At 44.6% G+C, this 22,492-nt stretch overlaps 1 protein-coding gene across 5 annotated transcripts in view; it reads right to left on the reverse strand.

Moving 5' to 3' along the window:
- The window catches only part of ltbp1 (latent transforming growth factor beta binding protein 1), a 425,536-nt gene that overhangs the window by 317,509 nt on the left and 85,535 nt on the right, over positions 1 to 22,492 (reverse strand). For all 5 annotated transcript variants that reach the window (XM_043695510.2, XM_043695509.2, XM_043695511.2 and 2 more), the window contains exon 5: positions 14,412 to 14,579. In XM_043695510.2, the coding sequence (XP_043551445.2) occupies positions 14,412 to 14,579 (168 nt within the window). The remainder of the gene's footprint in view (positions 1 to 14,411; positions 14,580 to 22,492) is intronic.

The following is a 22,492-nucleotide window of genomic DNA, read 5'->3' on the forward strand; positions in this document are numbered from 1 at the left end:
ACCTCGACACTGTCCTATCCTCCCTAGTCCAGGAACTCCCCACATACATTCGAGACATCACCCACGCCTTCCACCTCCTCCAAGACTTCCGTTTCCCCAGCCCCCAACACCTCATCTTCACCATGGATATTCAATCCCTCTACACCTCCATCTGCCATGACCAGGGCCTCCAAGCCCTCCGTTTCTTCCTCTCCCGACGTCACCAACAGTACCCTTCCACCGACACTCTCATTTGGTTGGCCGAACTGGTCCTCACCCTTAACAATTTCTCCTTCGAATCCTCCCACTTCCTCTAGACCAAAGGGGTAGCCATGGGCACCCGTATGGGCCCCAGCTATTCCTGTCTCTTTGTTGGCTACGTAGAACAGTCGATCTTCCGTAATTACACCGGCACCACTCCCCAACTCTTCCTCCGCTACATTGATGACTGCATTGGCGCCACCTCGTGCTCCCGCGAGGAGTTTGAGCAATTCATCAACTTCACCAACACATTCCACCCTGACCTTAAATTTACCTGGACCATCTCTGACACCTCCCTCTCCTTCCTGGACCTCTCCGTCTCCATTAATGACTACCGACTTGACACCGACATTTTTACAAACCCACCGACTCCCACAGCTACCTGGATTACACCTCTTCCCACCCTACCTCCTTCAAAAATGCCATCCTGTATTCCCAATTCCTCTGCCTCTGCCGTATCTGCTCCCAGGAGGACCAGTTCCATCATAGAACACACCAGATGGCCTCCTTCTTTACAGACCGCAATTTCCCTTCCCACATGGTTAAAGATGCCCTCCAATGCATCTTGTCCACATCCCGCATCTCTGCCTTCAGACCCCAGCCCTCCCACCGTAACAAGGACAGAACGCCCCTGGTGCTCACCTTCCATCCTACCAATCTTCGTATAAACCAAATCATCTGAAGACATTTCCACCACCTCCAAACGGACCCTCCCACCAGGGATATATTTCACTCCCCACCCCTTTCCACTTTCCACAAAGATTGTTCCCTCCGTGACTACCTGATCAGGTCCACACCCCCCTACAACTCACCCTCCCATCCTGGCACCTTCCCCTGCCTATCTTCTTGTCCACCTATCCACTCCAACCTCCCCCCCACCCGACCTATCACCTTCATCCCCACCCCCACTCACCTATTGTACTCTATGCTACTTTCTCCCCACCCCCACCCTCCTCTCATTTATCTCTCCACCCTTCAGGCTCTCTGCCTGTATTCCTGATGAAGGGCTTTTGCCCGAAACATCGATTTTCCTGCTCCTCGGATGCTACCTGAACTGCTGTGCTCTTCCAGCACCACTCTAATCTAGACTCTGGTTTCCAGCATCTGCAGTCATTGTTTTTACCTAACACTCAACACTGGTTAGCATTGAACCAGCCTTTGAGAGTATTCACGTTTCACCACCCGCCATGATGGGATTCAAACCCATGCTCCAGAACATCACCCAAGGTTTTGCATTGTTACTCCATTGACATTGCCACAATGCAACCACCTCCCATTAGCTTTAAGTCTTCAAAGTGGCCACTGTAGACCACAACCATAAACTTGATGAAAGATAAGCGATTGCGTGTGAAGCAGAGAATAGGACTGCTCCTCTCTGCCCCACGTTAAAACCATGGGGCACTGTCAGGCAGTGGGCAATGCCCACCGAGCACACACAAAATGCACCTGCGCCCCACCGTCCCCACCCCAACATTGGCACATTGATGTTTGGAGAAGGATCACTCTGCATGCTCCCAATTACTCTGAACCATTATTCTCAAACACAATTACAGATCGTAAAAGAAATGCAAGCGTAGCTGAATAAAATACTTACACCACTATCTATGGTACAACGTTCAGTGAATGGCAAGAAGATTGGGTCCACTTAGTAGGTTAGGGGTTCAAAAGTCTTGCTGCAAAGATTGTTTACAGTAGGTAGAATACCACAGGAAATGGGGTTAATAGATGGTCTGCAATGTGTGAGAATAGTGCAAGGAATCAACTAATGAGTGAAATGGCCTTTACACATTCCATCATTCCAGTATTTTCAACAATACTCAGAAAACAGGAAAAAATTGGACCAAAATTTTAAAATTTCACTCTGAGTATGAAGCAATTAAACTCCCTATTTCTCACTAATTAATCGTCAGTTCGATTCTCAGTTATTCGGGTTACATTCTGTACTTTGTATTTTCTAAGCTTATATGGGCAAAAAAATCCCACCTCTGAGCCAAAGAAAAACATTCCAACTCTCGGAATAATAACTGAGGAGAGTAAGGTGCTGCAGTCTGAATCAACCCTTTGTTTGTAATTTACTCTAAAAAACTGTTTTTTTTCAATAAATGTTAAGAATTGTCAAGCACCCAAAACTTAGTCATGTACAAAGGAATTTCCTCTGGTGTCCAAGGCTGTCTGCACACACTTGTACTGTAGCTCTGGCCCAAATACACAATATAGGACACAGGCAGTTTTATTTTAATCAGGGGTCCAGTGGTGACACAAATTATTCCCGCATTTACAAGGATGTTGAAGGATTTGAGCTATGGGGTGAGGCTGAATAGGCTGGGGCTGTTTTCCCTGGAGCGTCGGAGGCTGAGGGGTGACCTTATAGAGGTTTATTAAATCATGAGAAGCATGGATAGGATGAATAGACAAAGTCTTTTCCCTGGGGTGGGGGAGCCCAGAACTAGAGGGCATAGGTTTCGGGTGAGTGGGGAAAGATATAAAAGAGACCTAAAGGGCAACCTATTCCCACAGAGGGTGGTGCGTGTATGGAATGAGCTGCCAGTGGAAGTAGTGAAGGCTGGTACAAGTACAGCATTTAAAAGGCATCTGGATGGGTAAATGAATAGGAAGGGTTTTGAGGAATGTGGCTGGGTGCTGGCAGATGGGACTAGATTGGATTGGGATACCTGGTCAGCATTGACAAGTTGGACCGAAGGGTCTGTTTCCATGCTGTACATCTCTATGACTCTATAATACAAAAAAAAATGTTTGTGACAGAACTTGGTCAATGAGGGGCAAGACATCACTGTATTGGCAATGCAATTGTTTAAAACAAAAGAGTTTGGGAAGTTATCAGCACAGTAACATGGGATTGTGATCAAGTTTTGTTGACTTTGGTGAAGAAAGAAAAATGTCCTTTTCTTGACCGACCCACATTTTCCATGTGACTGTCTTCATTTGAGCAACTGTGCAAGTTAGACCAGCTCTGGTTGCCCATGCATACAACTGAGTAGTTTGCAAGGCCATTTTAGCATGAACTATATCACTATGCATCTAGAGTCACACATAAGCCAGAGCAAGTAAGGATGGGAGTTTCTTTCCTTGCTTCAGAGGTGTGTAATAATATCCCTCAGCAGGTTGATTAGAAAATAGATTGAATAAAAAAATTACGTTTTTTTGTAAAATTATAATGCAGTCCCAGGGATAGGTCTGCCGAACGGTCTGTCCTGGGCTGGGACTAGCCTTTGTATGCTATGAGTAGTGGCTTTATTTTGATGTTCAACAATGAACAGTGTTCCTTTCCAGTCAGGCTTCCTGAGTTATTACAATGGGGTTAGATCAGTCTGTGCTATTAAGAGATTAAGTGAATTTGGGAGAGCTATTCTCTTGCTCCACATAATGGTTTGTTCTTACTGGCCAATAAAACATAGGGTTTGCTAAAAATGACTTGGTTTTGCAGCTAAATGCAATTATAGTGATGATGAGGGAATTTATCGTGATATGCAATTGAGCACATCTCACTTAATATATAAACATTAAAACCTTGTTAAAATATGAGATTCAGTTACTGTCCGTTTCCTTTGCATGATCACGATTGAAGCAAGTCACCGTTAAATATTAACATCTAATTTTGGCAAATTGGAATAATTGGGCCACTGTAATAGATGCAAGTCACATCTACCAAATCAGTCTGCCAATTTTTAAAACAAAATTGCAAAGGTTATGGTTACACCCCATTTCATTTGTTCTGATTAATGATATACCTTTGAGTGGAAAAATGCTTGGCTTAGATTCCATCCTCAACTGTCTGTACAGTTAACCAAACTCATTCTGCAGCCTGTACCCAGGTGACTCTATTGTTGTTCCAAACCTCAGCACTAACTCACCTGAAAATGCAGAGCTTTCAGTTACCATGCGGTTGAGGCACTGTTTTAGAATGGCTTCTGTGCTTTCAGTAAGAAAGTGGGATGTACATTTCAACCTGTTTGCAAAAATCAGATTGCAGCTTTTCACTGTAGCAGGAGCAGGCCATTCAGCCCCTTGAGCCTAATCCGCCTGTTCGGATGGTTGATCTATAACTGATTTTGTTCAACCAGCTTCGGACCTATAACCTTTAATATCCTTGTCTGATGGAAGTTCATCAGTTTGGACATTTCCAATTAACGTCCAACCTACACAGCTTTCAATTTTTGAAGGAATCCTAGATGGTTCGGGATTGGCACATCTCTTTCTGTGAAGAAGTGTTCCTGTCATCACCCATGTAGAGATCTCATTTTAACTTCTGCCCTCTTGTCCCACAACAGAAGAAAGACATTCTCTCTCTCCATTACCTAACTATTATCTAACTCCTTTAATCACTGCAAACACCTCAATTGGATATCCTGGCCAAGGGGTAGAGACACGAGCACTGCACCATAAGAGGGCCCAATTTTTTTTTAACCTATTTTTCTAAATAGCCTCTTCAGAGACGTTATTACATAGCTCTGGAACAGGTGGGACTTGAACCGAGGCAGGGCCACAGCCACTGCACCACAAGAGGGCTACAATTTTTTTAAAATATTTTTTCTAATCAACCTGTTGGGAAATGCTATTTCACAGCTCTGGAGCAGGTGAGATTTAAACCTAGCCCTCCTGGTTTGGGGTAGGAACATCACCACTGTGCCAAAAGAGGATAACAATTTTTATAATCAGTCCTGGGGAAGGTGGGACTTGAACCTGGGTGTTCTGATCCAAGGGGTAGGGAAACTACCAGTGCACCACAAGAGGGCCCTGGGTCAGCTTTATTTTCTAATCAACCTGTACAGCGATATTATTACACACCTTTGGAGCAGGGAAGGAAACCCCCATCCTTACCTGCTCTGGCCTATGCATGACTCCAGACCCACAACTCTGAAATGGCTACGCAAGTCATTCAGTTGTATCCATGGCCAACCAGAGATGCTTCACCTTCCACAAGTGAATTAAAGAAACCTTATTTGTAACTCCATCAGCAAACTGATAGTCTTCCCATGCCCCTCAACATTCAAAAGGAAATGTTCTTCCTCTTTCCTCTGCCTTTAATAAAATTCTCTTCAATTCTATAAACTTGGCATCATGACTGAGAGCTCAAAACCTTGCAAACAATGGTCTCAATCCAAACTCTAGATGACAACTTAGCGCAATGTTCCGACACATGACAGCAGAGGACCCAAACTGTCCCATTACCGCTGTCTCCAATGTGTAAGGAATTTTCTGGCTATCTGTTTTCTAACTCAGCAATGCGAGTCATATGACAGCACTATATGAGTCTGACAGCTTCCTACAAATCTTTCTTGAAATCTAATTAAACTAATAAACAGATAAAGGATTAGTATGTCCTTTGTCTTATTTTTCCAGTCTCAACAAGGCCTGAGAGGGTCATTATTTTTATGCCAAACTGATGCTCACAGCACTGCAGCCAGCAAACAGAAGAGCAGTTATAGCATAGATCAGCCAAGCTACATTCCAACTTTGTTGCCACACTTTCAGACAGATCCCTTAAATAGGAGGCTCATAGTTTAGTGGGCATGACATTAGCAACAGGACATAGCAGAGACCAGCAGTGGCTCAGAGAAGAGCTGACTTCTGTACCTGATTAGGCAAACCGTGAGGGCTGCAGATGCTGGAAATCAGAGTCTAGATTAGAGTGGGGTTGGAAAAGCACAGCAGGTCAGGTAGCATCCAAGGAGCAGGAAAATCGACATTTCGGGCAAAAGCCCTTCATCAGGAATGCTGATAAATGGATTCAGATTGTATGTTGCTGCATGAACTGAAGAAACTAGGCTACCAGTGGCTACCGACAGTGAAATGGTGCTGAGTTTTTTTTTAAGGATCTTCACTTGTACTAAATGTCTAGCAACAGAAACACCCTCTGGATAATGGTGGGCTAACTCAGTGTCAGATTCTCCTCCGAGGGCAGATCACAGTGAAAACAGTTGGAAAATGGAGTGAATGGGCACTGACATTATTTCATACCATAACCTTAATTCTGCTTTTCTCAAACAAAACTTGTGGTCTCACGGGTCTTCCGCACCTCATCCCCACTGAAGGTCCCTCTTCAAGTATCGATAGGGTTTTCCCTCCATTGCTCCGTATCGACAAGGTGACTGATACATATATCACATTTAGTCAGGCATCGACAAGAAGAGGAGAACCAATGTCAAAGCATAGCTTTGGCTTGGCTCACACACTCTCGCCTTGGAGTCAGAAGGTCATGAGGGTTAAGCCCTGACCACAGCGTTTAGACTGACACAAACACATTAGAACTGCACATGTCCCATGTTATTGCAGCTGCCGGCTTTCAAATGAATTCCTGAACTGAGGCCCAGTCTGCATCTTAAGGTGGACACAGTAGACCCCAAAACACTCGGCAAAAGAAAAAGGGGACTGCCCACAATGTTCTGGCCTCTAATCTCCCCTCACAAATGCCCTGTCCCTCACCCGAAAACAGATCAGTCAATCACTTCCCCACTCCTTCTGAGGAAATGCATTCCTGAAATAATTCACAAGCTTGAAAACACTTTAAGATACTTGAAGAATGTGAAAAGTGTGAGTTTGTTTCTCTCCAAATATCATTTCCCTACTGCAAGTGTGCTGTGAGAGAAAAATACTCAATAGACGAGGAAAGAAAACAAATTGGCAGATCCATTCTGCTTAATTTTAATTAATCTGTGGCTATGACACCACCTCCAGTGGGACTTGAACCCAGACCTGTTGTCTCAGAGTCATGGACACTACCACTCTGCCACAAAAGCCCTAGGCTACTAATCCGTCCTGTGAAATAGAACCATATACATTAACACATCACCAATGTCATTCAGTAAAGAAGTTAACAGAAGCCACTCCCTCTGCTGACTAGGAAGAGTTCATACCATTGCAATGGCTGTGATGTAAAAGAGGAATATAATATCCCACCTTATCCCTGCTTCGCAAAATAATTATGATGCAGAAGGAGGCCATTCATCCCATCATGTCTGTGCCAGGATGTAGTACAACAGGGGAAGAGTCTCATCCAAACTGCATTAAGTTTGGAACATCCATAAAACATGAGTAAAAATCTTGAAGTCCCTCGGGGGTTCTCCCTGGTGGCTGCTGTATCTCAACTCCCCTCCCACTCCCCTAAGGACATGCAAATCCTGGGCCTTCTTCACAGCCAGGTCCAAGCCATTCGCTAACTGGAGGAAGAATGTCTCATCTTCCCCCTCAGGACTCTACAACCATATGGCATCAACATCGACTTCACCAGTTTCCAAATCTCCCCTCCCCCACCTCATCCCTGATGCAACCCTGCAACTTGATCCCACCCAATTGACCTGTCCCACCCGTCAATCTTCCTTCCCACCTATCTGCTCCATCCTCCCCACCCACCTATCATAGTTATGCCTCACCCCCCACATCCACCTAGCGCCATCCCAGCTACATCACCCCCAGCCCCACCCCTACTTCCTATTTATCTCTCAGCCCCCATCCCCCCTCCACATTGACTCTCCTGCCCCTCGGATGCTGCCTGACCAGCTGTGCTTTTCCAGCACCACACTCTTTGACTCTGATCTCCATCACTTTTGCCTGGAGTGAGTGGGTTAGACAGGGCTGGCTTGTTTCCACTGGAGTTTAGAAGAGTGAGAGGGGACATGATTGAAGTGTATAAGATCCTGAATGGTCTTCACAAGGTGGATGTGGAAAGAATGTTTCATCTTGTGATTCCATCCAAAAGTGGACCTCAGCTGTTAGGACAGAAATGGGGAGAACTCTTTTCTCTCAGAGAGCTGGAACTTTCAGCTGAGGCCATTAAATATTATTAAGGTGAAGGAGATTCTTCTCAGGCATGAGAATGCCAAAGGTTATTGAGGGATGGATGGAAATTTGAGACACAAACAGAGCACTCATGATCTTACGGAATAGTGGGATAGGCTTGAATGGTATACTCCTGCTCCCAGTTTGAACATCCACATGCTTATACAAGCAAAAAGTTCAGATGCGCTGCATTCATGGAGTTTAAAACAATTGCCTATTGAAGTTCCAGCAGCCAATCATCAACTTGAAGGCGCGTCACTAAAATTGCTGATGGGTCTCTGCTAACTCAGCACCACTGTCTTTGAATTGGGTTGGAGGGAGGGAACATTGCAATTCTTCAAACAATTTGCACCAGTGTTATATCCCCAGGGGTTTGATATTTACTGTTTCCCTTGTCCACACTTTTCCCCTCTTAATCCATTGCTGCCCCAGCTCTCCTTCTCATCTGTCCCCACCACAAATGCTCATCTCATACTCACACTGCCTTGGCTTTGCCATCAGCAACTAACTTCCAGACTGAAAGCTTTCATGTCCTTTCACCCAGTATTCTCACTGACAGGGTCTAGCATAGGCCCCCAACCCTCGTCGCTTCTCAACACCCTCCATTTACTACGATAACAGCCTCCCAGCCAAACTACCCTCCTTATGTGTGCCACTTTGAAGGCTGCTGGCAGTACTGTGGGAGATTGTCCAGTATTCCATTCGTTTTCACGCTGTTTATTTACAGGCTGCTCTCGATTGTTCCTCTCAAGCTCAAAGCTAGTGCCAGCTGCCCAGAGAACGCAGCTTATCCAATGTAGTGAACAAGTACCGCATCAAACATAACAGCTTGAAACTGAAGAATATGCAACAGCAGGGCTCATAAAATTATTTACAAAAAATTGAAAGGAGGGACAGTTTCAAAATCAGGCTTGTATTTTTAGATTGTTCTTAAACTATTCAGAATTATATCTCCAAAAATGAGAAAATAACTAACAACATACACTGTACTGCAAAATACATAGTAATGAGTTGGAATGGAGAATTGTTAACCTGCGATGAACAAGAACAATCTGACTTGATTGACACTGGGAGACAGTGAAGAGCAGGACAATCCAACAGAATAACAAAACAAGGCTTTTTTTCTCACACTAACTCCATCGTCTCTTCCAGGTTGTGGGTTTTCATAAGTTGTTTGGTACCAGCATCTGCTACTTTACATTTCTGGGCGTACAGTCCTGATTTTGTGTTTCAGTAGCAAAACAGCAGGGTATTCTCTGTCAGATCAGGACACAGACTTAAGGTTCTGGGAAAACATTGCAGGTGTGAAGAACATTTTTTCATATAGTGAATGGCAATGACTTGGAATCCATTGCCTACAAGGCAGGCGGAGGGAAAGATGATAATCTCGAAAAGCTATTGGTTGGGCACTTGAGGGAAATAAAAGTGAGGGCGACAGGAATAAAGCAGGGAAGTGGAGCTGATTGGATTCCTCGTAAAGGGCTGACTGGCCTCTTTCTGTGCAGGAAGCAAGAGGACCTCCACACATCTTTATCTCGGAGCTTTGAAATGAAAAGGGAATAACTTTGTCTCAACAAAGCAGCTTGTTAACTACAAACATTGTCGGAAGATGAGAATCCATTTGAAACCCAATTCATGCAATTTATGTCTCAGTATTTAATAAGTCCCACTGTAAATCTTATCAGCAGAGTGTACCTTACAGTGAGGCACCATTCCAATGCATTACATATCAATCAGATTTTTAACCCAAATATTTAATAATGGATAAATTCTTCTTACTTTGCTGCACCTTATGAAAGGAGAAAGGTTGCTTTTGGTTGAGGGAGCGTGTACTTGGATCATGTCCATCAATAATCACACCACCGTCACTTGGTCACTTAACTATGACCACTTTTCAGAAAATGGAGCACAAGTCATTCAGAGATGGAACATAATCCAACTCATTGATAAGAATGGAATTCACTCATTCACCCTTTGGACTAAATCTCTTCCATCCTCAGAGACATATTCTCTATATCCTATGATATACATAAATAATTCTATCCTTGGATAAAAGACAAGGGGTGGGGGGGAGCAGTGGTGTTATGGTAAAGTCACTGACCCAGCAACCCAGAACCCCAGGCTAATATTGTGAGGACATGGGTTTCCCTCTGCTGTGGCAGACAGCGAAATTTGAACTCAAATCTGAAATAAAAATCTGGCATAACAAAACCCATCAGGTTCACTAATGTACTTCCAGGAAAGGAAATCTACCATCTTTACCCGGTCTGGCCTATGTGTCTCGAGACACTACAGCCATACGGCCAAGTCATTTCAATTAAGTCTGGCCAATAAATACTGGCCAAGCCAGCAACATGCACATCGTCTGAACAGTTTTTTTTAAAAACAGTATTTTATCGACATTTCTTCCAATTGTTTTTGGAAGCGGTTTTGTTGTCATCTTAATAGCACAATAAAAATGTCCAGCTTTTTTTTTAATTTTTAGACCACAAATGTCCTTCATCTCTAGAGGTTAACTGCCAGCCCATAAGGTGAGAGACAATTCTCTGACAACTAAAGGTTCTTAAGAGCTTTATTCACAAAAGAAATAAGAACTGAAACAGGCCATTCACTCCCTTGGGCCTGCTCGCCCATTCATTAAGATCATGGCCCATCTGATTGTGGCATCAACTCCACTTTCCTGTCTATTTGCAGAGCACTTAATTCTCTTGTTGATCAAAAATCTATCAATAGAATCAATGTCACAGCCTGTGTCTAAGGAAGAGAATTTAAATGACAAATAGCCCACTGAGAAAAAAACAAAACCCTACTCATTTCAGTCTTAAGCAGGAGACTCTTAACTTATAAATGTGATCACTTAATTCTAGACTTTCCCACAAGATGAACCATTACCCTCTCAGCATCTGTCCTGAGAAGTCACCTCAGAATCTTACATGTTTGATAAAATCACCTCTCTTTCTAAACACCAATAGAATCCTAGAATAGATGAATGGATCTCACAAACTATCCACAATCTGGTACTAACTAGCCAGAAGAAGATGTAGGAGAAGCCATTTTCACTTCCAACAGAGGTGGACAGTAGAGGAATCAATAGAATGCTTCACGCCCTGCCTGCTCCAAAGTCAATCCATTCAACACTACCCATTCCACACCCTGTGTGCCTCACATACACCACACACCCTGCATTCCACTGTCCACCCACATTGTCATGGGTGCACCTCCAGCTCAAGGATGCGTGTGCACCAGCCATACTTAATCCTTTCCCCCTTCTGTTTTCCACATGCAAAATGGGTGCACTGGGAGTGAGAGTCCTTTGGGATGAACGGAACAGTTCAGGAGACTGAGCCAGTCATTCCCATGGATGCAATCCCTGGGGTACATCTTTACACAGTGAACACTGCACTGTGTTCCTTGGTGCTGGTTGGCTGAAGGCCAGGCCCCAGACTGGCTTGAGCTGATCTTTTTATGCTGAAGGTGATGCTGACTCGTAAAGAGGTGACTGATCCCACCGGCAATGACTGTTGTCGATCGGAATTCTGTAGACAGGTGCAGTGCCTGCTGTGCGGGGTCTGTACACTTATATCACCTGAAAACTTCCAAAGTTATATTTCCCTTCAGTCAACTGTTAACAAGGGGAACATTCATTTCAGTTGTCTTTCCCTTTCTGTCTATTTTCTGTCCATATTATAACAACAATGCCGCTCACCCCGACACAGATACGGTTCTCATTTCTTACAGGCTCTCACATGTGCCAAGGTGTTTATTTTTCAAGGTTTCTCGCACTATTTAGTTTTTTGGCTTCCAATTTCAGAGCAGCTACAAATTCACTCAGGGAAAGAAACTGGAGTAATGAGAGGATGAGTAACACACAGGCAGCGCTGGAGCCACCCAAGGGGGTCAAAACATGGAAGCAAACTGGCACAGGCAATTATTTAGGAGCTTCCTTTTTTTGGACCTCTCCGTAACCCAGTCCTCCTTAACATGAACAGCAACAAACTACATCTCGAGATAACACACTATAGTATGTAATAATGTTATTGGGCTTTATGGATACAAAACAACATTATATTTCATCCAGGATATTTGTCCAAACCTGTTACTTTATCAATCACAGAATTATACAAAAACAGCCATTTGAGCTATCCATTAGTCTCACGCTTTTACCTTTTTAAGTGTTTGATCAATTGCCCTTTGAAAATTATTATTCAATCTGCTTCCACTGCACTTTCAGTGCATTTCAGGTCAATGCAGCCCACTCCATCAAATGTTATTTTATCCTCATGCAGCTTCTGATGTTTTTGCCAACTGCTTTACATCAGCTAAAACCCCAGCTGTTGAGTACCATGTCCAATTCCGGTCACAGTGCTTTTGGCCAAAGCCTTAGACGATGCAGAGATTTACTCAACTGCTACCAAGAATATATTGGACTTCAGTACTGAGGAGGAGCTGGGCTTGTTCCTCTGACAGTAACGATGATTAAGACAAGATTTAACTGGGTGTTCAACACCTTGAATGACTTTTTGTGGAGTACAGAGTAAACTGTGTCCAACGCAAGAAAATCAGTAACCAGCCGTATAGTAACTGGCCAAGGAAGCAGGAGTGAGATGAGGACTTTTATTTTAACACAGCAAGTTGCTGTGACTTGGAAAGTGGAAGCACACGAAACATAAAATCAAATAATTAATTGATGATGTTGCGATTGGCAGGGTTATAGGGAAAGGACAGAGCAATGGGACCAATCAGACAGCTCTTTCAATGACCCAGCACGGGAGCAATGGGCAGGATGGCCTCTTTCTCTGCTCTACCATTCCATAATGACAGGTAAAGGCTTCTTTGTGGAACTCTGTAAGAAGGCACTTCAGAAACAGGACAGACAAGGGGTAAAGCCAAGAAAAGCCTTCCCCTCCGCACCTTCACTCCAGACAAACAGAGGTTGATTTAATCATCCCATTTAGAAAAATGTTGAGTTGGAGGTGCAGAGTGACCTCAGGATAACGTCAAGTACTCCCAAGTATTAAAACCTACAAAAACCTTCACGGGAGTCTCTACCAGACTGTACCAAACAGCTGACCAGCACGAGAGCTCCAAATTACCCTGCTGTGGAGCCTGGGAAACGTTAAAACCTTCAGGAGAAAATCTGAGACAAGGGGCTGAAGTAACAGCAATGACATTTACGTGTACTATTGCACCACCCTCCTACTATAAACATCCTTTAAATAGGTGGCAATTAATGACATCAGAAAGGCTCTTGTGACACCATGTTAGTAGCCCACGGATTCATAGAATCGTACAATCACACAGTACAGGAGCGGCCCATCAGATACGGACTGCCAAAAGGCACTACTACCCCATACTAGTCCCACTTTCCTGCACGAGAACCACAGCCTCGAATGTTCTGACACTTCTGATGTTGATCCAAATGCTTTTTGAAAGTTTGTGAGGGTTTTTCCCCCCTCCCAGGCAGTGCATTCAGAACCCCACCACCCTCTGGGTGAAAACATTTTTCCTCCAAACCTCCTGCCTTCCATTTTAAAATTCTATTGGAAGGTCCTTATCCAATCCCACCTGCCATGGAAATGTGTCATTACAGGTTGATAAAAATATATAAATGGAAATCAGACAGAGTTGATAAGGTATTCTCTCAATATTCAGTATGTTATAAACCCTTTGCAACCTATCATTTAACAATGAGTGTGCAACAACTTCAGTTAAAAACAATATTGAAAAATAAGCAAACCAGGTTAGGATCAGAACACAGCAAATCTCCATGAAAATGAACGTTTCTAATGGACACCTTTGCTTACAGGGAATACTTGTTCAGTGGTTAATTCAGTCTTTGGACAAACTTTCATTAAAATGTTTGAAGGCTGAGAAGCTGATGGAGTCATTCCACAGTCTCTGATCATTCACCAGCGAGTAGCATTTTACTGACAATCTGGGTGTCAAGTGCCTTCAGCTGCAGTTCCTTGGGATGAGGGCGGTTTGGGGACAATTAAAATTAAAATTCACCGGACATTCAAGCTGAATGTCTCATTCGAACACTGAACTCGCAGGGAAAAAGAGAAAATGCTTTACAGAGGAACCAAACTGCAGAGACAGTAATTTAAAACAAGCTGAAGAGGAAATGCCAAACACTTTGATCAAGGAGAACTTGAGTCTGCTCTGATAACATGGAGACAAAGTCACAGCGTTGGTTAACTGCTATAAAGAGTGAAAAGTTAAATCTGAGCTCCCATTAACTTTTGGTTCCATCTCTGGATGCAGTGTTCCTGCATTGACTATAGCCCCTGATTTCAGGACCAAAGTCCCCTCCTGACTGTCCTGTTATTCGTGCAGATCATTGAGAGAGAGAGAAAAAGCCCCATGTTACTCACCCACACGGAAGTTCTGCGCTGTCAGGGTGTCAGCAGCATGCCCGTTCTCGCTGATGAGGGTGGTGGTGTTGCCCTGTTGGCAGCTGTTATGGCACTTGCCTTTGATGCAGGTCACCTTGCAGATGGTGGGGGTGAAGACCACCTTGATGCGGCCGGTGTGGTTTCCGACTGAGAGCGGGGGCACAATGAAGGAGAAAAACAGAGAGATCAACTTGATATCCATCGGTTTCGCCTGATGAAGGGCAAGGGAGAGGAGGGGGGAACGCAAGGGAGAGGTGTCTTTTGCGGGGAGGTGGGGGAAGACTGGGAGGATTTGGAGAGGGAGGGGGAGAATGATTGTAAAACCTTTCCACTGTCCAGACACCTTTCTGAACCGGGAGAGGCAAGTCCGGCAGAGAGAGAGAGAGAGCTCCGGGGATGCACACCAAAGCAACTTTTTGAAGTTAAAGCAGCACGGCAGGATTAGGAATTATAGAGCTGAGCTTTATTTTGACTCAGAAAAAGGACATGACAGCTCCAGCACAAGAAAGCTGACAGGCTAGAGGCGGCATGAAAAGTCAGGCTGTGCACTTAACACAGAGCAAACACTTGTTTTCACCCGCATATTTCAGCTGCTTTGGTTTGGTCGACATTGAGTCATTTGCAGCTCACCCCTGGAAATGTTTTAGGCATGCCGCATGTCTGAAAACATCTGTTTCAAATATCTGGCACTCCGCTGCAGAGTTATCAAACTCCCTGACGCTGCTGCCTGGGCACTTCCTCAGCTAAATGTTGGCACAGCCTCTTGCCACAGCTCCTCGAACTGGACTCTCAAGGCCGAAGCCACCAACAACCCGCGACACATAAGGCAAAATAACAACCAAAACCAAACACACAAGAAAAAAACCCTCTCACTGATTCACCGGCAAATTCGGAGCTGAGTAACTCACTTCAAGATGGTCCGAAGACAGGATTTCCAAGAAAGGGCAAAACTGCGCCTTGTGCTCATTTTAAAACGATGCATGATTCAACCTGATTTCACGTGCAAACTATTTCACTCCTTTCTCTTGCATTTTTTATGATTAACCTTGCCAAATTCACACTTGTGTTCAGGACTTTTTCTGCCAAATGGGAGAGAATAGCTTTACCCCCTCGGTGACTTTATGCTTGGGGAGTCAGCAGACAGCAACATCCAGATATATGATGCACTTCGATGCATTTCTATACTATCCTGTGCTTCCATTTCTCTGGATCATTCAGAACCCAATTCAGAAGGACAGGCCATTAACCAACGCGCAGCGGTCTAAGAAGTGTGTGTCTGTGTCTTTGTGTGTGTGATGTGTGGGTGCATGGTCGGTGTGTGTGTCCATGTCTGTGTATGGGTGTGTGTGTCAGTATGTGTGTGTTTGTGAGTGTGTGCGCGTGGTGTATGCATGTGATGAAAGAGAGAGAATCCACATATAACTTGAATAAACACCGAAAAGACTGCAGATGCTGGAAATCAGAAACAAAAACAGAAATTGCTGGAAAAGCTCTGGCAGCATCTGTGGAGAGAAAGCAGAGTTAATGTTTTGGGTCCAGTGACCCTTCCTCGGAATGTAATCTGTGTGTGGTTTTCTGTCAGTTCAAGACTGTGAGTGAATGTTTTGTTGCAAATTAGACAGCACAGTTTCTGAGGGAAAACCGTATTAGAAGATGCACATGACAGACTGGGAGGTTGAATGCCTTACCAGTGGATTATCTGTGGCTCAGTATGACATACGTTTACAGCTAAATAACAAAACTTAGCTGGAAAATCTGGCAAGCAGCTAATCACAGTGGGATGCAGCAGTACAGAAGTGAGGAGAGGCTGGGGGAGGGGAGGGAAGTGGGAGTGCTGAGAGACAGGAGATTGAAGATTGAGCCATCACTGGGAGCAGGGTGGAATTATAAACAGACTGCTGCCAGTGTGGCACCCTCTCTGTGTCATTGTACAAGGAAAGCTGTCAGATAATCATGTTCCTCAGAAGTAATTTGACAACCTCGCTGTGTCTTGCTTGTAGCATCAGTTGTGATTGTACAGTCCACTCAGGGAGTCTGAGTTGCTATGGTGACACTTACTTCAAACACGCATATCTGGGGTGATGGGCAACAATGATCTTTCCAACATGTGACTGACCAGGAATCTCTCCCGTTCTCTCACCTGCCAGATATTGGAACGGCTATCTCAAACTGTTTGGCCACATTATCAACTCACATTGAAACTGACAGTCGGAAAGTGGCCCAGTACTTTCCTTGACCAGTAAATCCTGAGGTGACATTCATAAAACCTGGATCTTCTGATTTAAAGGCAGGAACGCCACACAGCATGCATCATGACCTCAACAGGAGAGGGATTGCGCTCTGTCTGTTTCAGAAAGACAGAAGCTCAGACACGAGGGGAAGGTATAGGGCAACTCTCTAAGTTTTCACAACCTACAGTTATCTGCCTGCCCAGATCAGAAACTTGAAAGTGCAGCCAACCACTTCCTCACCATCAGTCTTGAATGGACAGAAAAACCACAGACACACACAGAGTACATTCACATTTTCAACTGTGAGCCCGAGAGGGCAAAGTTGGAAGATTAGCGACTAGAGTTCTAAGGGGACACAGTAAATTTTCAGCAAAGTAGATTAGTCTGATTGCATCGTGCTGCTTGAGCAGGTTGGAAATTAGTGCATGGGGTTTAATACCTTGCAACTGATGTACAAGTGGTTTAGTGCCAGAGCTGTCCTGTGACTCGGATAAATGCAGGGTCATGACCCTGTCCTGAAACTTGGGCACATAGCAAAAGCTGGCAGTTTGGTGTCTGACTGGGGGAGCCTTGCTTTGTTGGAGCTGCTGGTGTTCATTGTAACATTAAAGGCTTTTTCAGACTGATGTAAAACATCCCACAGGACCATTCAAGGAAGAGCTGGGGAATCCCCCAAGTATTATTTAAACAATGCACTTAAAACTGATTATGTCGTCATATACCTCATTGCTCCAGGTGCCATTTACTGCACCAATAATTCCCTTTCAGAACAGTGACTGCACTTTAAATGTATTTCTTTGGCTATGAAGTGCACTGGGGTATCTGGAGGATGTGAACTGCACTATATAAATGCAAGTGTGTTCTTTCAAAGCCTGTGTGCCTGACAGAAGGTAGATGCATCAACAAATTCACCACACAAGTAGCTGAGTGTATAAGGTAGACCCACACTGTGTGGAGAGAGGCAGACCAGCAGTATATCTGTCTCAGCTGCACACAGTTAGTGCAAAACCCACACATTATTTCACTATCCTGGGAAGTAGGAACACGGAGTAACATGCAGGGCACACACAAAGTGACACACAGGACACGAAGTGACACACAGCACACACAGTGACATGCAGGACGTAGAGTGACACACAGGGCACACATAGAACATGCAGGACGCAGAGTAACACACAGGGCGCAGAGCACAAAGTAACACGTAGGGCCCACACAGAGCAACATGCAGGACATACACAGAGCAACAGGCAGGGCACAGAGTAACACGCAAGGCACACACAAAGCAACATGCAGGGCACACGCGGAGCAACACACAGGGCACAAGGTAACATGCAGGGTGCACAGAAAGCAACAGACAGGGCACATGCAGAGCAACACGCAGGGCATACACAGAGCAACATACAGGGCACACACGGAGCGATACACAGGGCACAGAATAACACGCAGGGCGCACACAAAGCACACGCAGAATACAGACTATCATGCAGGACACAGAGTAACATGCATGGCACACACAGAGTAACATGCAGGACATACCCCTAGCAACATGCAGGACCCAGACAGCAACATGCAGGGCATGGAAAGCAACGCACAACACACACTGTAGTACACCAGACATGCACAAAGCAACGTGCAGAACACACAGTAATACGCAGGACACTGAGCAGGACACAGGACACAGAGTAACATACATGATAGACAGAACAGGATATGCCCAAATGACACGCAGAGCAACACGCAGGATACAGAGAGCAAATGGGACTTGGGGTGAACACTGGCAGTGATTTTAGATACGTTACTGATACCTGTATGTTTATTTTGCCACTGACTGCTGAGAAATATCAGGATTAAATTTGCAGCTGTCACTCAAACCGCACAGCATGTGAGCTCAGCTTTGTAATGTGCCCTGATATTAGATCATTTTAAACAAGAAGCAAGTTTATCTGACAGAAATGCAGGCATACGACATCCCCTAAACCAACATGACTTAGACAGCTGGTCTGATCATTAACAACATTCTGTTATATCATTGGGAGCTTGTTGTGTACAAAGTTGCTCCTTATGTCCTACATTACAATAGTCTCTACACTTAACATACTTTGTGTATATCCTACAAAGTGCTTTGTGACATCCTGAGGGAGCTCTACAAATGCAAATCTTGTGTCATTTCCTTGCACTCACTGCCACTGATGTATAATAACATTTTAAAAGTTTCTCGCTAAGGGTTCTGGGTCTGGGTGGGGTGGGGTGGACTCGATGAGCCAAACAGCCTGCCTCCACACTGTAAGGGATTCTATGATTATTCAACTGACCCCATCCGCATGGAAACTTGGAACAATGGATTTAGACCTTCACCTGAGTCCAAGGTACCAACTCAAACCCACTCCAGGTGGGATTGGGGACTCAGAGAGGGAGACGATTGGGAAACCTGCTGACATTCTAACCATGGGGCCTCAGTTCAAGGCAGCACAGAGGGAGGCGAAGGGAAGCAAGGGGCAGGATCAGCTTCGGGAAGTGGACAAGCATGGGGAGAGGCCATGGAAGGAAACGGCTCAACTTTTTCTGTGGAACAAACTGAAGATGGAATTCTCCATGGCAATGTTCGACTGCCCCCAAAACGCCCCACTACATTGAAATGAATATCTTTGGCACCCGAAGCTCCGTAAACATCTCAGCCACTCCTGGAAAACAGGTGATGGCTTGGTAGATGTTTGAGACCCACTCCTGAACTGCTCAGTTTCTTCACCGGGTTGAACCAATTGTCAGCAGAGGAGCAGCCAAGAATCAGTACAGCACAAAGAGAGTGTTCATCGGTCCTTACAGAGTCAGCTAGTCTTCCCGAGTTGTTCCACACATGAACAGTTAGGGTTTCTTGTTTTCAATAACCATCCCTTCATTTCCTTCCAAATGTGTTTGAGTGTCTGTCACTTTACTCCCCACCCACCCACCCGGCATTCATTTTGCAGCAAGCACACATTAAAGAGGGCGGGCAAGGGACAGTATGGAACAAGGCACAACAAAGGGATCTTGGTGCACTGTGTATTTCAAACTAATGACCAGTGAAGGCGGAGCAGTCGCTGAAAGCTCCAGTCTTCTCACAAACAAGATGATTGATGTCAAGGTCCAGAGATACTTTGGTGGAGACTTTACTCCAAAGTGCAATAAACTGCAGAGCCCAGGTGAAAATCTGAGTATATAACTTACAGCAATAGCAAAGTTAAAAATCACACAGCACCAGGTTATAGTTCAACAGATTTAATTGGAAGCACTAGCTTTCAGAGCGCTGCTCTTTCATCAGATGATCGTGACAACCATTTGGTGAGGGAGCAGCACTCTGAAAGCTAGTGCTTCCAAATAAACTTATTGGACTATAACCTGGTGTTGTGTGATTTTTAACTTTGTACACCCCAGTCCAACACCGACATCATGACAGCAATAGCAACACACACATCTATAACACCTCTTCAATGTAGCAGAAAACTCCTGAGGGTCAGCACACAAAACCTGACTCCAGGGCATATATTAGGACAAGTGAAGGAAAGTGTGCTCAAAGAGGTAGGTTTTAAGGAACATCTTAAAAGGAGGAGGGAAGGGTGAGGAAGTGGGAGAGTTTTCGGGAAGGAACTTTCAGAGCTCAGGGTTAGGCAGTTGAAGGCACAGCCACCGATGGTGCTGCCATTAAAATCGGGGATGCTCAAGAGCTGAGAGTTGGAGGAAGGTTAAAAACTTAGGAGGAATGTAAGACTGGAGGGCGTACAGAGATGAGAGGTGACCACAGTGGGGTCTGAAAGCAAAGAGGAGAATTTTAAAATCCACGTGTTTCTGGACTGGGACAGTCCAGGGATCAAGGGAGGCCAGCGATTGAACGGACCTTTGTGCCAGTTAGAATACAGAATCCGAATTTTAATGAGAGCATTTAGAGTGGGTGAAAAATGGAAAGTCAGTCAGGATAACACTGGAATAATCCAGTCTGGAATCAACAAGATGGATGAGAATTTTGCAGGACAAGCTTAATACTTAGAAGAGTGAAAGGTGACTCAACTGAAACATATATAACAGCTTGACTGAGTAGGTGCTAAGAGGCTGTTTCCATTGGATGGACAGCCTGGATCTAGGGCTCTTGGTCTCAGCATGAGGCATCAATTGTTCAGGTTTGTGATGTGAAGAAATGTCTTCACTCAGAGGGTTTTGAATGTTTGGAACATTATCCCAGAGAGTTGTGGGTTCATTCAATGAGTCTATTCAGGACTTAAGGTGGGAACTGAGGTAAAAGATACTTAGGAAATGCCCTATATGAAAGGAACAAAGTGCAGGAGTAGGTCATACAGCCACTTAGGCCTGTTCATCATTCAGGAGAAAGTGAGGACCGCAGATGCTGGAGATCAGAGTCAAAAGTGTCACGCTGAAAAAGCACAGCAGGTCAGGCAGCATCTGAGGAGCAGGAGAATCAACGTTTCGGGCAAAAGCCCTTCAACAGGAACCTAATGAGATATTCATAGATTCCTGACGAAGGGCTTTTGCCCAAAACATTGATTCCTCTGTACATCATTCAACATAATCATGATAATGATCGGATCATCTATCTTTTCATGATATTGAATGAGGAATAAGTATTGACCGGGACACCAGGAATATCCCTGCACATGTCTGAGGAAATAGCATTGGATCTTTTACAAGCGTTTGAGAGTTCAGATGGGTTCTTGATGTGTGGGTGGCATAGTGGGTTAGTGGTTAGCACTGCTCTTCGGACGGTCGGTGTAGACCCGATAGGCCAAATGGTTTGCTTCCAAACTGAAGGGATTCAAGATTCTATAATTTGCATTCGGAAATCCAGTGCAGCACTGATGAAGGGGCTGGCTTTCAGATGAGATATTAGACTGACTGCAATCAACTGTCTCCAGTGGATGCAACAGACCAAAGCACTGTTTCGTGGAATGGCAGGAGAGATTTCCATGATTCCTTGGCCAAACCTGTCCCCTACAGTTACTAAAGCACCTAACACAATGGGCAATTTAGCATGGCCAATTCACCTGACCTGCACATCTTTGGATTGTGGAAGGAAACCAAAGCATCCAAAGGAAACCCACGCAGACACAGGGAGAATGTGCAAACTCCACGCAGACAGTCACCCAAGCTGGGAATCGAGCCTGGGTCCCTGGCACTGTGAGGCTGCAGTGCTAACCACTGAGCCACTGTGCCACCCCATTAGTTAGTTATTAAGTACTTCAGGAAGTCCTGAGGTCATGATAAGATCTACATAAATGTGAGTCTTTTCTTTAAGGAATGTGGAATTTATGACCACAAATGGTTGAAGTAGTTAGCTGAGATTTCATTCAGGAGAACGGAATTAGAGGTTATGCTGATGGTGTTCGATGAAAAGAAATGGTGAAGGATGTGCAGGCCAGCTGGGCTGAATGTTATTTAACTTATTGTAAATTCTCTGTAATTTTATGACATAGGCTCTCTGCCTATTATAACAGTTCCCATTCATCTGCTGCACTGGACCTTCTTGGCATTCAAGGCCAGGGGAAAGATTTGGAAAATTCTGCTGAAGCAGCCTTGGCAAGTTCATTTTGTAGAAAGGAGAAAGTGAGGACTGCAGATGCTGCACTTTTGGACTCATCTTGTCAATCGTACACTCTGCTGCCACTATGCATCAGTAAGCAGGGGAGAGATTACTGTATTTCAGATAGCGGATCAGATACCAAACAACTGGGCTGCTTTGGTCTGGATGGTTCTTGAAGTTAGTTGGAGCAGTATTCATCCAAATTGAGATATACAATCTAATAACATATTTGGAATTCCCAATATTCCACAATTCACCTTTAA

Source organism: Chiloscyllium plagiosum, unplaced genomic scaffold, assembly GCF_037043375.1.
Source record: "Chiloscyllium plagiosum isolate Xiang-an unplaced genomic scaffold, Cpla_swu_hap1 HiC_scaffold_10, whole genome shotgun sequence".
Classification (NCBI taxonomy): Eukaryota; Metazoa; Chordata; class Chondrichthyes; order Orectolobiformes; family Hemiscylliidae; genus Chiloscyllium; species Chiloscyllium plagiosum.